At 34.0% G+C, this 18,001-nt stretch overlaps 2 protein-coding genes and 1 long non-coding RNA gene across 3 annotated transcripts in view; 2 read left to right on the plus strand and 1 right to left on the minus strand.

Annotated features, from left to right (window-relative positions):
* Positions 1-18,001, plus strand: part of LOC145305232 (uncharacterized) — a 60,508-nt gene that overhangs the window by 21,113 nt on the left and 21,394 nt on the right. The gene's annotated exons all lie outside the window — the stretch shown is intronic.
* Positions 3,222-4,606, plus strand: LOC145306046 (uncharacterized). The gene is made up of 2 exons (XR_013874876.1): positions 3,222-3,361; positions 3,842-4,606. It is a non-coding gene; the product is annotated as an uncharacterized LOC145306046 (long non-coding RNA).
* LOC145305822 (uncharacterized) lies at positions 9,265-13,060 on the minus strand. The gene has a single exon (XM_080147645.1). It carries the CDS (start codon positions 13,054-13,056, stop codon positions 9,268-9,270), a length of 3,789 nt encoding a protein of 1,262 aa, XP_080003771.1. The 5' UTR covers positions 13,057-13,060; the 3' UTR covers positions 9,265-9,267.

Here is an 18,001-nt window from a genome sequence, read left to right on the forward strand (position 1 = left end):
TAATATACTAGGGTATGAAAAAAATATTGGAGGTGGGGGGCGTTTCAACCCCGAGAAAATAGCTTAGATCTTCCACAGGACCAATTGTAGAACCATTTTGATTCAGCGGTTACAGAAAACTTAATCTTCACTCCGACAGTCTTATTTTGTATTATAGATAACCACTTAAAAAGCGAAACTAAGCCTATTTGATTCATATAAAGTGAGGAAAGCTTAGCTTTGTAGAAAACACTTGCGGTTAAAAAGCTTACTTTCCAGAGACAACTTAAGTACAAGTAGATTTCTAGATTGATAGTTAGAAAAGTAGATAGGTGTATGAATATATAGATAAGTAAGCTAAGATTTATAGAAAACGCGTTGCATGTGATAAAAGCTTACTTTTCAAGGTACAATTTAGATTCAACTTGTTCATCAGAACTATCAAGTAGGCCTCCGCTCTCTGTAGAATCTTCATTATTGTCATCCTTCTTTAGTATGCTGTCTAGGTCTAGCTCACAGTCACATCCCTAGATAGATTGATAGATAGATAAATAGATAGATAGATAGATAGATAGATAGATAGATTGATAGATAGATAGATTGATAGATAGACAGATAGATAGATATATAGATATGTTCTCCTTCTTTAGGATGCTGTCTAGGTCTAGCTCACAGTCACATCCCTAGATAAATAGATAGATAGATAGATAGATAGATAGATAGATAGATAGATAGATAGATAGATAGATAGATAGATAGATAGATAGATAGATTGATAGATAGATAGATTGATAGATAGACAGATAGATAGATACATAGATATGTTCTCCTTCTTCAGGATGCTATCTAGGTCTAGCTCACATTCAAATCCCTAGATAGATCAATAGATAGATAGATAGGTAGATAGAAAAGTAGATTGCTAGATAGACAGGTAGATGAATAGATAGATAAATACATGTCGACGCTGAGATAAATAAATAATAACTAAATAGATAGATACAAAGAAAATGAAACAATTTTTTGTAGTTTAAAAATACAAAAAAGTAAAAAATTTAAATAAATTCACATAAAAGACAATAATTCTTTATATTTTCTAAGTTTAAACTGATTGTTATGAAATTACAAATTGCTACTTTTCAAAACTGTTACAAAAATTATTGAAATCAAGAACGAATATTTACAAGACAGAGTTCACTATGATTCAAGATTGTTTAATTGTAGATTAATTTTTGTATGTATCATTGAATTTAAACTCCGTTACATTTAAGACGTTAAAAACAGCGCATACTGCTGCTACGTTAGACAAATGACATCGCCAGATTGGCAAAAGCAAATAATGACCAAGGCCTCCAAGTAAAAGCTCTATTTGTTTATATCATTATAAGAAAGGGGCGTCGTAGCTCAGTAGTAACGCACTGAGCTACGGTGGTGAGAGTTCGAGTTCAAGTCCCCATGTGGCAACTCGAATTTCTCAGTCACAATTCATTCACGCAACTTCAACTTGGTTGTGTAAGAAGTGTGATAATTGGGTAGATTGGATACTCAATAGTCAAGTACATAATATCAGTACAACCCTTACCAAAGCTCCTCTGTGGAGAGCGTCATTCATTACGGTGACTTAATTTGGGACACCTACCATACTCGGCGAGGGTGAGGTAATAAAGAGTAGGTCCCTTGAGCTGGCCCTGGTGCCAGCATACAAAAGTGCCTCGTCCTACTCCATGACTACTTAGGTCTAAACACTAAGAAACTACGGCTTCACACACACACACATATCATTATAAGTAGTCATAATGTCATTAATATAATATGATCAATATATCGATGATATGTCAGCTATGACCACTTAAATTTAATACCATATATATACTATATAGTCGACAAAAAAATTAGTGAAATTGAACATATTAATATAAGTTTTGAGAGGGGTGGGTCTAAAAGGTTGCTCAACGCTAGAACAATAGACTACATTTCTACATGCATTGCATGTATGGAGAAGCTACGCTCAAAAAAATATATAATTGCGTAGAATAGCAATGGATATAGAATACGTGGATATTGTAAGAGATTCTCGCATACCCTAATAAAATGTTTCTCCAAGCTGGCTAATATAACGATACCCCTCATCTCCCACACTTATGTTGTACCCCATCCCCTGACAATGAAGGAACATATTCGCCAATATTTGAGGACTATATTAGCAACCTAAATTGACACAATATCCATGTATTATATATCCATTGAAATAGTTTATTGTTTGTATCAAATATTTCCACTGATTTCTCAAATCTTGACAAGAAATTGCATTTTTAAAAATACGTGGCATCTCTATAAATCCAACTAGCGCCTACGCCCCTAGAGACAGAGGCCTCTAGGATAACTTGAAGGAATTGGGGTGTGGGGGAAGTTGAGCGTTCAATTTTAGTTTTATAAGAAGCTTCGATGTAAAGGAGAACCATATTGGTTTAGCAGTTTGCGAGATCCTATAAAGCGTACTACTCTATTAAATTATATTGTAAATATTTACTCCAATTTTCCCACAATTTTTAGGAAAGTTGATTATGGCATTAGTATTGATTATGAGCATGTTTTAGACTATTTAGTGTAAAATTACATTTTTCCCCTCCTAAGAGTTATAAAACCGAAACTTAATTTTAGCTTATACCAATTATCCCTTCTTCCTACTTCCTAATTATTAAACAAACAATCCTTTGATTGCACGAGCTTTGTAATTTTTAACTTATTCTAATAGAATATTATCATTTCCGGATCTTGAACAAAGTACCCTCGGACAAAGTAGCCTCAGACAAAGTAGTCTACGGACAAAGTAGCCTCTAGGACATAGTAGCCCCAGGACATTCACTTAAGAAAAGTAGCCTTTGAAGGAAAATAGCCTTCTAAGAAAAGTTGCCTCCACTGTTAATAAAGGACATGGCCGCAGCGGTCGGCTCCATAGCCTATAACCTTGGGTCACCTCCGGGTTCCAGGGACAAATGTAATCCTTTATCACTACTTCACAGGACTACAATCTCTCACCAATGTCTCCTTTCCAGATCAGTGACGCATTAATCTCTGTTCGGCGAGTATATCTAACCTTAGAATGGTGGTATTATATTACACCGATCCTAAATCCAAATACGCTTAAGAGATAGTCTTTTGCTTATAAGCCCTATTCCGAAAATGGCATTAAGACATTACTGATAACTTTATACTGCTATTTAGTCTAAGAATTTTTTATTCCTAGGTAACTAACTTTGCCAACACTTTTGGACTGGAAGTATCTACTGTGGTTACTAGAGTCATGCGAACATGACTACAATATTCCGTTCTACTGCCTGTATCCCCGTGAGGCGTGAAGTTCTTTGTTAGGTACCTTTGTCAGGTAAGAAAATCACTAGGCTAGCTCCGAACCAATCTTCCAGAGTATTAGCAAAGTAAAACTACCTTTAAGACATGAACTTATTCAGAGTTCTAATCCGAAAATGTTAAATTGTCCGAATAGATAACGATCTCCAACTTTTCTGGACTTCAGAAGCTTGGGGAGGATCCGGTTGTTAGTATCGGCCGTCAGATAGCGAGCTATCATCAACCGTTAGTGGCTCCGCCACCACCGTATTTTCCCTTTGTTATTCCTATTTAGCCCCGTAGTGACTTGCAATTTAATGGTACCGTTTACCACGCTATAGGAGTTCTCTTTAGAACAAAAACTTGGAGATAACTATCCGTTCGGATGCTTAAGCTTTTAGGCCCTAAGAAGGCCTTATCCTTAAATTTATCTCAATTGACCAACATCAAATGATATTCTACAATTTATTTAACAAAGTATTATGAATTTTATCTAACAAAACTTTTTATTTTTTAGGTGTGTTTTAAATGAAAAAATCCTAAGTTTGAGCCGCCAAGACCCTCAAGAAAATTCCAAAGCAAGAGAAGGGAGTCTTCCCTTAAATTTTAGAAATTTTTAAAAAGAGTCAGTGTACTATAGCAATTTCGTATAACGACTGACTGTTTCTCTCTTCCAGGTTTACTTTTATAGGCCTGAAGCCTTAGGAAAAAAGAGAGACAAAAAGGATGACTTTTATTTTTGTGTTGATTTTTATGTTTTATAGAAATTGGCGACCTGATTATTAAGATTTTGCATTTAAAAGTGTGTGCATATCTCAACTAAATCACAATATTCATTTCATAAATTAGTAAGATCACATTTTATTTTATTTTACATCAAGAATACATTAAACTATTGGTTTCAAATTAGTTTTTCTAGTAATGTTTTTTTTTCAATGTCCTCTTTAATTTTACAAATTTTCATTCTTTTAATTTAGTTTGTTTATCACGAAACCTCTAATTTTATGATTCTTGTGTTGTTTTACTAATGTTAATTTATATTGACAATATTTGCTAATAATTTTTTAGCTGTACTATGACCATTCTATTAAAAGGGTTATTGTCTCTAACATTACCTTTTAGGGTCTTCGTTTTATAGATCTTATTTCCCCATTTTAATAAATAGGTCTTTATACATGCTTTTTTACTTAAAAATTATATTAAATTGTTTTAAATTTGTCTAATTTTGATAATATTTTTATAGTCTTTTATTTTCATTAGAATAAATACATAATTTAAAGTATGGGTTGGATTTTTCCCCAGTAAAGCTACTCTACAAGTTATTCATAGAATCGGTTTAGGGGAAAAGGACGAACCATGTACCCCCCTCAAAAAGAAAAGCTCGATTATAACACGTTTCAGGAGGCTAAAAATGACCCGTGTTTCATACAGCCTTGTTTTTTGAGGTGTTTTAAATCATAGGATATCTTTTGTTTATTATTTTAATGATTTTTTTGTGTTTTTTGTGCAAAGAAAAATTTCTAAATACTATATTTACTACATTATTAAAGTTTTTATTTCATAAACATAAGGAGACCAAAAATACTTATACCGATGGCCAAATGTCGTCTTATCTCACATATTTCGCGAATGCCGCGTACACTCCAGAGTACGCCATATTGAATAACCATGCCGGTTTTAGTTTACTTTAAGGTGGCGTCACGCTGAAATTTCTTATTTTTTAGAAAGGGAAAAATACAGTGAAAATTCATCTTTTATAGGTTAAAAATATAAGAAATGCATGTGTAAATGCATAAATTAAGGCTAGGTGATAATTTCAATATATTTTCCCTTCGAATTAGCCTTCGGTGATAAGTTTTTTTCTTGTCGAATAAGGAATCAATTCTTCATGTTGATATTATTAAAAGTGCTTCCTATTTTTCAGATTTTTCGATTATTTTGCGCGATCTTATTTCCTGTCGACTATTTTGTGCGATCTTATTTCCTGTCAGGCATTATGTTAAATGAAGTTGCCATGGGGAGGTTATATTCGGTCCTGGCCGAGTATAATCTCACCATGCAACAATTTAATGCCCTAAACATTTATACCGGCGGTAAGCTGGTAGAAATGTTAGGGCAGCCAGGCAGGGATAAGGAGGAGGACCGGCTGTATTTGCAGGTAAATATTCTTTTTTATTGTTCCGGTACTGATCCTTAACCCTGTTTTTTCTACGGAGACTTTTTTACTATAATAGATAATATTTTATCAAATAAATATTTCAATCACAATAATGTATTCCCTTAATATTATTAGTTTTATGTTTATTAGAATCAGCTTCTGTTTTTGGTTTAGTTTTCTTCTTTTATTTGCTGATTTTAATAAACATAAGATGTTATTACATTAATTACAATATTTTCGGTCATTATCGCTTAGTTTCAATGTAAATCATTTTTTATCAGTTTTCTTAAAAATTCTCTATTTCATAATTTAGAATTGTATAATATTTAGTCTCCCTATTGCGGTAGATAAATATCTTTTTCGGACTAAATTTTATACGTATTTTTTAAAGAAACTTTTTTCATTTCCATAGTCATATAAAATTTAAACATCCCTGCATTATGCTCATCGCATAACAATTGTTTTGTGTTTGAATTTTATATTTTATTTATTTTATTCTGTTTTAATTATTCTTTTTTTTGATAAATAAATGATTTTCCTTTTTTCAGGACGTGTTGTATAGGTTGGAGAAGGCTGGATTGGACATGATCAGCCCCGCGGATCCCGTGTCCGGCGATGTGTTGATTGCCACCCTGACGCTGATCTCTCTGCTGATTGTCCTCCTCTCTGTTAAATTCCGTAAGTGCATAGTTCGTTTTATTCGATTTTGACCGATTTTTTAATATATTTTAACTCTACTACTTTATTTGCTGAAAGTAAAATACTCAAACAATTTAGCCTCTTTTATTTGTGTATTTTTCAATCAGTTTACCATATTTTAAATTATTGGTCAAAGGAATCGTCTGATCAATGTCACCCTGTTCCACTTATATTATTTACATAAGAGCAGCTAGCAGTGACAGAAAGGTATCATTGATCAGATATTTCCCCAGATACATTATATATACTATCGTGTTTTATTATTTTAGTCAACTTAATTATAGAGTAGTTTTCTTTCTTTTTTTTGCTTTAGGTTTTTTGTGGTCTTTAGCCAGCATTAGCTTTTTTGGGTTATCTTACTTTAAAAATTTTATAAATTTTCTCTTTCAAAAGTAGGAAATTTTGCTTTGGATTTCGATTACAATTAGGTTTTGCTTTAGGTTTTTTGTTATGAATAAATTTTGTTTTGGGTTTTGATTAGAAAATAAATTTTGTTTAGGGTTTTTGGGTAAAAAAATTCGTTTTGGGTTTTGAGTAAAAATATAATCCTTTTTTTGCGTTTTTGTTTCCAGTGGTTGATTTTCATTACATTTGATTTTGTAGTCGTTTGACGGTCCTTTTTGTTGGAATCTTCCTGGTCTCATGTATTTTTGTCTTGTGATAGTCGGGATTGTTGTGGAACATATTGAGTTTTTTGTCTATCATTTGTTGTTGAGCCAAGTCCAGTTGGTGTCTGTTGAGGTGTTTGATAATTCTTATCGTTCTGCATACAGTTTTCCTGTTTCCTGGTAGAAAAGACATAGGCCCAATTTCTATGTCGTACACAGGGGTTTTTAGAAACCAATTTATGATGAAACGCCCGTCCCGTCTGGCTTCATTTTCCAAGAAGGTCCATTTATGGTCCCCAACTACATTATATTGTCGTCTTAGTACTAGGGCAACTTCTGACATTTTTCTGCAATCTTTGTAGCTTCCTAAAAAGTTATGTGTACACAAAATCTTGTCTTTGTTAAAGTCTAGATAGGGGATCCCGGTTGTTCTAAGATATTTTAGTTGTTCTTGGTATTTTTCATCCCATAGTAGGAAAGGATCTTCAACCTCCGCGGCTGTTACAGGTAGTTGGCTAACGCTGTCCATAGGGGTTGGTTGGTCCATTGTACACGCCATGCTTGGTTGGTTTATCTGTTGAGTTGGTTGAGGGCCATTAGCTATGTCTTTGTCTATTTCAGCAAAGATGTCGTCTAACATGTCGCTATAGTCAGGGAGATCCTGAAAGGTAAGGTTTAATTCCGTTTCTATGGTTTCTTCCAGGCTTGGTGATGATGGTTGTAGCGTATTCGCAGAATTTGCCGGGGCATCGTTGCAGTCAATGCCAAGAACGCTTTTGACTATGGTTTTTCGATAGTAGTTTAGGTCTTGACCGCCAAAGTTGAGTGGTTCTCCCCTGATCAAAGCAACCGCCGTTTTACAAACGTAAAGGCCACATTCAGTTAGATTTGTTTGTTGTGGCGCATCATTGACGATACTAACGGTTACAGGCGTGTTTAGAATTCTTTCTTCTACAAAAATGTGGTGTAATTTTTGCAGACTTTCAACAATACTTTTTCTATGATCTGCTAAGTCCCATTGAAGAAGCGAATCATAGTATGCTATTAAATTGCTTGATTTATAAACTACGACGAAAGCCCAGTGGTTTCCCCTTAGGTGAAGGGGAATTAGGACTACTTCTCGATTTAACATGGTATTTAGTTGTCCGTCATATATTTGGTTTAGTTCCTCTCGGCTGTTGCTTTTTAGAAATTCGCCAAAGTAGGTATGTAGAATAGAGACATTTTCAAGATGACCAAGTTCTTCCACTAGAAAGGCAAATATTACTTCCCCTCCCATCCATTGATTAGGACACAAAGTTAACATTTCAGCTGGGGTAATTGGACGTTTGTATTTTGGGGTATAAACGGTCAAATTCCTCTCAACCAATTGCATTAGTTCTCTGGATGGGAAATCTACATGTTCAGCTGATAACATCAGCTTCCTTAAGGCTTCGGTTAGGACAGATTGGTATTGTCCCTCGGGATAGGTTTCAGATTGCCCAATATGATTATTTACCCCCTCAATTGGAGCTGTCGTTCCTGAAAAATTATCAGCCATTGTCAATCCTCTCAATTGTCCACCTGAGCGTGGCTGGGATAGGCGGGAATGCCCTGACAAATACAGGTGGTAGAACCACCCTGAGCGGTGACGCTGTACTTGCGGGACTTTACAGCCGCAGCTAATAACTTCTCGTCTTTAGGAAATGCACACTCTGATTGTTTATTCTAAAAATGTTTAAAAATCATTAAAGATTCTGTATCCTTTCCTTTATCCCGGATTAATTTAGCCTTTTTTAATTAAGAATAGGAAAATTATTAGTTAATGATTGGGATGTATTAAAATTGTTTAAAAATTTAGTTAAAAATGGAGAAATAAGCATTGGTTTTTGAGGTATCAGGTGGTAATTTATCATGTATGACTTATTAAAATTATTTCGTAATGGAAAAACTGTGGTTTACCTTAAAAATTGTTCTTCTACAAAACTATTTCTATTCGAGTTATAATCAATAAAAGTTAAGCATGATTCCAGATAGATGTGTCCAGCCTCAAGTCTTAATTGTAACTGATTTAAATTTGATTTTGAATTATTCTTTTATATTTTTTAGAACAATATGGAGGTTTTTTATATGTTTTTATAATTAAGCAAAATTAGATTTTGTGACATAATAATGTTAAAATTTGTGTGCCGTAGTTTTTGTAAAGCAGTCATTTGCGTTTTAAATGTCTAGTTATTGTCTTTTGGTCTTTTTTGGAATTTTAATGGTTTTTTCGGTTACCCTGGTAATTCCTGGTACTGCGTGGTTGTTGTACTATTTTCCTAGTTTGTCGGTCTAAAAATATATATATATAGGTACCTAAAAATAAAATTAGCAGTAAGGTAATTGGATGTATGTTTTTTCCTAAATAAATCTGGATCTTTTAATGATATTAATTCAGTTTTTTGAGGATTTTATTTATTTTGTTAGGAAATTTTATGCACACTGGTGGCCGACCTTTCAAACGGCTGGCCCTTGGAGGTTAACGAGCTCATATTCAGTATGCCTAATTTCTTGTTCTTTGCAACAACAACATTTTGCCAAATTTTTTGCGTCATTTTTTGTGCAAGGGAACCATCTGAATTCCCCTTCGTTACTAATGAAATAATTACTAAAGCATGTAACAATGACTATGAGCACGTTAAAACCTCCAAAGGAAATCCAAACGAAAATTGCCCACCAGTGTTGCATTATAAAATCGTAAATTACTCCTAAAATATCATTGAAAGATCCGGTTTTTCCAAAATGTTTGTTAATAATGTCCGGCGTCATAAGAAAGCTGGCGATAGGATTTCCTTCGTGTTGGTAAATTTCACAAGTAGTGTTACAGGCATAAGTTAGGTCCTCTATTAATTCTGTGTGTGCGTCTGCTGAGAATGTAAAGGTATAATCACAACTTTTCACTGTGTCCTTTATGCATTTGTTGTCCTCTACTCTTATATGTCTCCCTAGGCAATATACAGAGTGATGATGGATTAGTGTTTTGTCACAAAGGAGCTCTGGGGGAAAGGTAGATGAAAAAATCGACCTTTCTCGCAAAGCCCATTGTGGCACACCACCAAACCACATCGCTTTGTATTTGTATCCATAATGTTTATCAGTATTAAAGGCCCATAGATAATCATCATGGTACAGCATGCTTACTATAGGTTTATCAGCAGCTACTAAATCCACGCATTCTCGTAGTAAGGTGGGATCAATCACTTTAGGTTGATCCCCCAATGGGATAATATTAATTAGATAATTTGATATTAGGTCTATTTCTTCCATGATACGGCGGTATATTCTTTGTCTCAAAGGTGTTTTGGTCCCTTTTAAGATGTCATAGATTTTTTGTATTCTGAGGCCTAAGTCAAATTCCTGTAGCTTTAAGGTTTTTCTAAAATTGATTTTGGAATAGAGTGGTGTAAATCCACTATTTGGTATAGATTCTAGTGTATTCTGAATTTTTTCGCTATCTCGTGTTAAGCTTGCTAAAATTTCAGTTAAAGTGTCATATTTTGTTTCCAATCTTATTAATCTTTGTCTAGTTTCAGGAGTTTGTACTAAGCTTTTGATCTTTTTAATTTCGCCATAAGCTAGATTAATTTGAGACAGAACTTCTTCGGATGTTCTGAAGTCTGGATAATCAGATTCGTCATCACCCTCGTCATCGTCTCCATTTTCAGATTGTTCTGACCTATCGTTATTATTTTGATCTCCATTATTATTATTTTGTCCTCCATTGTTTTGTCCTCCATTGTTATTATTTTGTTCCCCATTGTTATTTTCTTGGGATGATCTAGCATTGGCTGGAGGTGTTTCACTGTTTGTTGGAGGTGCTTCACTATTACCAGGAGGTACGGCGTTCGCCTCTGATTGTCCTCCATTGTTAGCTGGAGGTGTTTCGGAGCTTGATCCTGCCGGTGGTGCAGGATTTTCAGAGGATGAAGGAGCTTCATTCTCCACTTTTGGTCCGCTGAGTGGTAAATTATTGCCTTCAAGTATTTGTCGTTTTAGAATACGATTTTGCTTCTTTAAATCCCTATTTTTCCCCATAGTTCTCTTGAATAGGCCTCTAAGATAGCGGTTTTTTAATGTTTTTGATTTTAACATTGAGTTAATGGAGATTATACTATTTTGTAATGCGATTTTTTCAGCAACAAGTTTTAGTTCTTTATTTTTTGCTACTGCTTTGTCATTTTGCAGAGTTTTTTCCATTTCAATCCCTTCATTGATGTATGAAGTAGCAGATTGAAGTTGTTCTTTTAATTCTGAAATTTCTTGTGACAATTTCTCTCTTATTTGTAAGATGTTTCTCCCATAGTCTTTTTGAGCTTTTTCTTTTTCTAGTGTTAGATCTTTGATAGTTTTTTGGCAGTCTTCCAAATTATTTTCTAATAAACCCCTTTTTATTTCTATTTCTTTTATTTCTTTATTTAGCCAGTTTACCTTATCATCTTTAAACCTATCTTTTTGGAATATTAAGGTATCTAATTGATTTTGAACTGTGGTTTTTTCGTTAATGGCTTTATTTCTTTCTAATTCTAGTCTATTTATTTCTTTTTGCAAAGCAAGTATATTTTGATTTAATTCTTGGAGATTTTTTTCTAGAGTATTTGTCCTTTTTTCGCAATTCTCTAACCTTATTGTTAGTAGTTCTTTATCGTTGTTAACTTGTTTGTTGTCTATTGTTAGTGACGTTACAGTACTTTTAAGTTCATTGAGACTTAAATCAGTACTTAATTTTTCAGCCGTTATTTGTTCGTATAATTCATTTAATTCTGCCCATTTTCCTTCCGCTGTATCAGCTCTTGTTTTTTCAGCCGTTACTCTACTTTCTAGTGTTAATTTACTTCCAAATAAGGCATGATTTTCCGTTTCTAGGTTATCATACCTTCGACCTAATTCCTGATATGTTGAAGATAGATGTGCTAAGTTTGCTGAACAATCTCGTTGTAGATTTTCTAGCTTGGTTCTTTCCTGTGTCTCTAGTTTAATGATGTTTTCTAAATCTTCTATATGATCTTTTAACCTTGCTATTTCGCTATCTTTATCAGCTGCTTGATTAACAAGTTGTCCTAGATGTTGTCTTAGTTCAAAAATAGTTTGTAGTATATTTACGTGGTCGGGTTCATCACACTCTGTTAGATCCACCTCCATTATTTCCTCTGTCAACCTATTTAGTGGTATACATCTTAATCCCTTTCTATTATTTTCCTCTTTAGGTAAAGGTTTTATTGAAGCATTACTTTCCTCGCTGACTTCCATTTGTGATTCGGGATTATTTTCGGGTTTTATTGGGTTAGGGTCATCATTGTCAACCTCCATTTCCGTGTTAAGATTGTTTTCAGGTTTTATAGGATTGGCATTTGAGATGGAATCTTCCATATCTCTGGATAGATAAGATTCTACGTCGGGTTTAACTAGGATTTCTTCAGGTTTCATGGGTGGAGTGTGTTCAGGTAAAGGAGGTTCTTCTTTTACAGGTGAAGAGTTTTCAGGTAAATGAGATTCTTCTGTCACAGGAGAAGAGTTTTCAGGTAAATGAGATTCTTCTTTCACAGGTGGAGAATGTCCAGGTAAAGGAGGTTCTCCATTGGAGGCTGCATGGCTATGACCTTCCTGTGGTTCTTCAGGTTTGGGAGAAATCATAGGAGTTTCTGTTTTTGTTGTAGGATTAGTATTCGCTACTGTTGCTGAGCTCGATTCTTCCGTAGGGTTAGAGCTAGTTTCAGTAGTTGGAGGGGTTTCTGTTTTTGTTGTAGGATCTGTACTTGCTACTGTTGCTGTGCTCGATTTTTCCGTAGGGTTAGAGCTAGTTTCAGTAGTTGGAGGGGTTTCTGTTGATGGGGTAGATTCAGATTGTGTTGAAGGTAGTGTTGGTGGAGGTGATGGAGGTAGAGTTTCAGATGTTGGTTCCACTGTTGAGGATGATGAAGGGGGTTGTTCATCCCCTAGTTCATCTAGTTCACTTTCGTGAATTTCATCGCTATCGCTTTCAGAGTCGGAGCTCGAATTCATTTGAGCGTCAGAGTCTGTGTCAGGATTATAATTTGGGTCGTCATAATCATTATAATTATAATTGAGTCCTCCTACATCCATGTTTTGACCCCCGTTGTCTTGACTGTCACTATTTGTATTTATATTGTTTGAAGTAGAAGGGCCAGCTGAATTAGCACTAAATAATGGAAGATTATTTGAATCCAAAAAGTTGATTAAACCAGAAGATGAATCGCTGACATATTGGCGAAACACTTCGTCTGGCATACCTTCCATTCCTAGCAATTTAGCTACGCCTTTTCTTACTTTCTTTTTTAGTACTTGGGTTTTGTATCTTTTTAAATCAAAATTCCCTAGTTTTCCTATTCTAAATAATTGTTCTCTTCTTAAATTTTCGATTCCATAATTTACTGATATACTTATTTTTAGTTGTTCAGATCTGGGTCTATCATTATATTGAGTAGGTGGATTGTCAAAACCGTTATCAAAGACTATTGCCAATATTTGTCTCATAGTGAAAGCTGGAAATGCCGGATTTTCTATTGCTGGGGGTTTGTTAGAAATTGCGGGGTCAAGACGTGGTTTTTTAGGTTCACTTCGCTTTTTTCTAGTAGGACTTTCAGTGGTTGTAGGGTTACTAGCAATAATCATGTCATACAATTCTATAATCAGATCCTCTACGTTAGCTAATTTACATGTAATAGTGCCATTTTTGATTCTATCCAAACTATTTTTTAAGTCTAGTAATCCTATACCAATATGGTTCAGTTGTTCGTTTAAGAAATATCTCCTAGCAATAAATTTAAAAGCTTGCCAAAAGCCATGTTGAATTTGATCTCTAAAGATGTTTTTAAACTCTTTTTCCCCTAGAATTTGTATTTTGAATTGTATGGCATCTTGGTAATAAGAAGGGAATCTTTCTACTGGTAGGTAGTGAGATTCCTTGAGAAAACTGACCTGTTCCCCTTGTAACACACCACTACTAGCCCCAAATAGTAAGGATAGGATTAACAAAATCATTTCCTAAAAGTAGAAAAAGGTTTTTTAGTTTATCGTCTAGTTTTTTGTGTAACCACTGAAAGTCGTACATTTTTAATCGTCCTAATTCTTTAATTTATCATAATAAGTACGCAATTTTCTGTTTACAATTGCATTAATCGGATAGTCAGGTGATATCAGACAGTGCAGGTAGTCGATCCATAATTTGTTGTAGTCTGATTTGATGTGTAGTCCATTGTCTTTTTCCAAGTCTAACACATATTTCAGTATTATTTTTTGAGCGGTCTTATTCCCTCCTAGATTTCGGAAAGAGAACAAGAAGTTCCTTTTGCACAGTTTTTTCAAAAATTCCATATCTGCACAAAATATTTTGTCTATGTCTAGGTTGATTAGTATGAAGTTGATCCAGTGGCGCAATGGCACCACTCGGACTATTGGTACATTTGCTATGGTAAAATGATGTTTTAAATTTAATTGCATTGATGACACTGTATCATGGATTGTTTTTAAATCTTGTGTGTGGTGATCAGGATCTTGGCAGCACGTATAGATAAATCTTGGGGAGGTTGGCAGAATCACGATTCTTTCTTTCATTTCTGACCATTCCATCCCTTTCCTCTTGAGATTTTTAATCAGAAACCTTAGTAGTTTCCTCATACATTGTATGTAGGACGTTGTTTTGTCGTTGTCGAAACCGGTTGTATTTTCTGGGTTGTGGTGGTCCTTTTTACATTGGTTGACAAATAGAGAGTTTCCTGTTAAATTTAGCAGTATTAGTGTGTTTTTATTTAATTCTTTTCTTACTGTTTTAAAGAAATTTCTTTTTATTTCTCTTTTTCTGGGGGGTAAGTTTGATGAATATAACATTTGTACATTTGTTAGAAAAAGAAAAATAAAACCTGCCTTTTCAAGTTCGGACCTTACTCGTTGAAAGTAACTTCCCCCTATGCATATAACTTTTTGCTTTTTATATGCACGCGCCATCTTTTAATCTCTGATTTATGTGCTGTGCTGAAACATAAAAATAATATAATTGCTTTTTGAAATGATATCAATTAATAGATTTATTGAGTATTGGTCCGATCTTTAAAAGGTTTATTTTAATTTATTTGTAATTTATTAATTTTGATTTTATTTTCAGTGTTGCCTAAGGACAAGTTGAAGGCCTTCTCCCGACGTTTTTCCCTGGTTTTTGGCCAGGTGTTTCATCTGCGGTCACGTCCGGGAGGGGCCACTGAAAATTTCCAGCTTCAGGATATCGAAGCCCCTATGACCAGCGCCGCTGTTGAACGTGACGCTGTTGCTGCAGAGGATGCTCCCCCCGCTTATTGTTCTATTATGTGGTAAGTAACTTTTTTAAGTATCGAACTTATTTTAATAAAGTGTTCTCAATAACCCGCTAATTTTATCTCGATTTTAGCGTTTTATTATCTAAAGACATTTAACAAAAGTTTTTTAATATGTTTTTTGGTATTTCTTTACTAATTTATTTATGTTATTTTCAGATTTTTCTGTCTGTTTTTCCCAGATCTACCTGGGGTATTCTTTGGCCATTTGGCTGTATGCTAATTTACCATCTATTTATCTGCTGTTTAGCAGATTGCGAGGTAATAATTAGAATTTTGATATATATATTGCTTTTTTATTTAGTCAGTGAAATTATACACTGAAATCTTACAGTTTTTGATTAGTTATTGTTATGGATCCCAACTACGTTTACGACGAAGATAGTAGTGAGGAGATTGGTGTTGATCTCCATGATCGTTCGTTGGATTATCATAAAGACTTTTTACGTTGTCTTGAGCCTTCTGTAGTTAATGTTATTTGTAGGTAATGATTATTTTTTGTACTTTTTTAGAAGTATTTATTAGAGGAAGAATAGTATTATTTATTAATTCTATCTTTTTCTTTTTTAGTCGCTACCAACATCCAGCGCCGCCTCCTATCTTGTTTAACTGTTCCGAACCTGTGTCGGCTTTGAAGGAGGTGCCCGTGAGCGGCCTTCGGTCCGCTTGCCCAGCACTCTTGCTGGTTGGGGCTGGCGTTGTGTGTTTTCTTTTGGTTATTGTGGTGAGTACCTTTTATCTTTTTTAAGTTTCAATGTATTTGGTTTTTTATAACCTATGGTATTTTCCTCCCTGTTTTTATCTTAGGGTTTTTGGAAAGTTATTTTTGGTCTATGTTTGACCTATTGCCCCATTCTTATCTGTTTATAAGTTTGGAGGCTAGTTGCCCTTTTTGATTTGAGCTAAAAGACCTCTTTTTTCTTTTATTGAGGAATAAGGCCGTATGCATACTTTTACCCTTATTTTATTTGAATGATACTTTAAAGATTTTTTATTAACCAAAAGATTTAATGTTATTTGCAATGGCAAATACTCTCCCCCTGTGGCAAAAAAAATTACCTTTTAGGGGTATTTTGACGACATATATGTAGCTTTTATTTCTCCTTTAATTATTTAAATTCCAGGGATGTAGGGAGGGAGGGTGTATTTGCTAAAAATTATTTTCTATCTATCTTATAAGTGATTATTTGTTCAAGACTAGTAGCGCTTTTTTACTGAATTTTAGAATTTTGACTGACTGAGTATTAGTGATATAGATTTAGTCGAGAGAAAGATAGATAGGGATTGCTATTTCATTTTATTTGCTGCTTTATGTGGACATTAGTTTGTTGCTATTTTATGTTCCTCTTTGTCTGGGGTTCGGTTATGGCTGGTTGTCCAATAGGAATTCGTTTTAAAAGACAGGTTTAAGAGGTGTATTCGTGAGTTAAATGCACGTGATTTGTTTTTATGCGCTTGGGTTTTTGGTATAAAAATAGTTTGCTGTTGTTTTGGTTTTATTAATTGTGGTTTTTTGATTGAAAATGCCTTTAACAGAGGAGGAGAAAGTTGAAGCTTTCGAGCTGAATAATAGCCATTTTGAGAGTTTGAAGTTGAATTTTATTTTCCTTTTGGATAGATTTCAGGATGAGGCTCGTTATGCTAGTTTTACTAGATTTAATGATCCAACGTTGCCTATAAGAATTAGGGAAGAATTCTGGGTTTCTGGATTCTTTGGTCGTTTGGATAGCTTGTATGAGAGATTTCTTACCCTACAACCAGTATTTGGTGTTGATCGTGGATCTTTTATTGCTAATATTAGACCTATTATGGATGGATATAATCAGCTGCGCGAAGAGTTTTATGCTAATATGATTCTTAATTAGTTTGTTCTTTCTTATTAATAAATATGATGTGTTGTATAATTTGTATTTTATTTTTATGGTTGAGTGTTGTGAGGTTTTAATATTCGAAATTAATTTTATTTGGTTATTATGGTTTAATTTGTTAGTGTTGAGAAGTTTTATAGCAAGGGTTACATTTTAAATGCAAGCTTAAATGTTATTTATAATTTTGTTAATTTTTTTCTATTGCTGTTGTGTGTTAACGCTATAAGAATTATAGTTTGCATTTAGAAGTTTCATAAATTTAACGCTTTTTGGAACAAAATTTTAATTTTACCTATTTATTCTAAGGGTTAGATTTTTTGCTTGTTATTTTGAATTTTTTGATATCGGTGTGTGTGTTTGTAATCTGTATGTGTGTTATTGACAATTTTAAGTATAAATATAAGTTGTGCTTTATGAATTTATCATTCTCTATTGAACTTTGGAATAAAAATGTCTGAGAAAGATTCCACGGATGCGGATGTTTGTTATGAATATGCGTATGAGAGTGCCTGTGAAGATTGGGATTTTATTCGAGAATACGAGTTTGGTTGTGTTCGACAGCAGTTCGAATCATATTTGGAATATCCTGGTGATGGTATCTGTATCTTGGCTAAGGAATGTTTGCGTGAATTGGATGTACTGTTCAACTATTTCAGTTTGAGCCGCCCCATATTTGGAGAAACCAAGGGGGCTTTTGTTCGAAAGGTGGAGCCTATCTTTAAAAAGGTTGAACAACTGGATCGATTTTTCCGGGATGCTATGGGCTTTGTTGGCCAGAGTATTTATGATATTTGGCAAGAATATTAAAATTTAAATTTGTAGTTTAGTTTCAGTTTGTAGTGTTTTCTAAAATTTATTGTCATAATTTTATGAATAAATTTTGTAATATTTATTTATTTGTTGTTTTGTATGCCCGAAAATATTTCTGATCTATTTTATTTTGTTCTATGGACGGTTTATTTAGTTTTGCGCGCGCGTATCTGGTGTGCTCAGAGTTCT

The sequence above is a fragment of the Acartia tonsa genome, chromosome 14, assembly GCF_053477335.1.
Source record: "Acartia tonsa isolate MP-2025a chromosome 14, ASM5347733v1, whole genome shotgun sequence".
Lineage (NCBI taxonomy): Eukaryota > Metazoa > Arthropoda > Copepoda > Calanoida > Acartiidae > Acartia > Acartia tonsa.

Excerpts from the sequence above, each read along its gene's own strand:
- LOC145305822 (XM_080147645.1), bottom strand. The coding sequence starts at position 13,056 with ATGCCAGACGAAGTGTTTCGCCAATATGTCAGCGATTCATCTTCTGGT.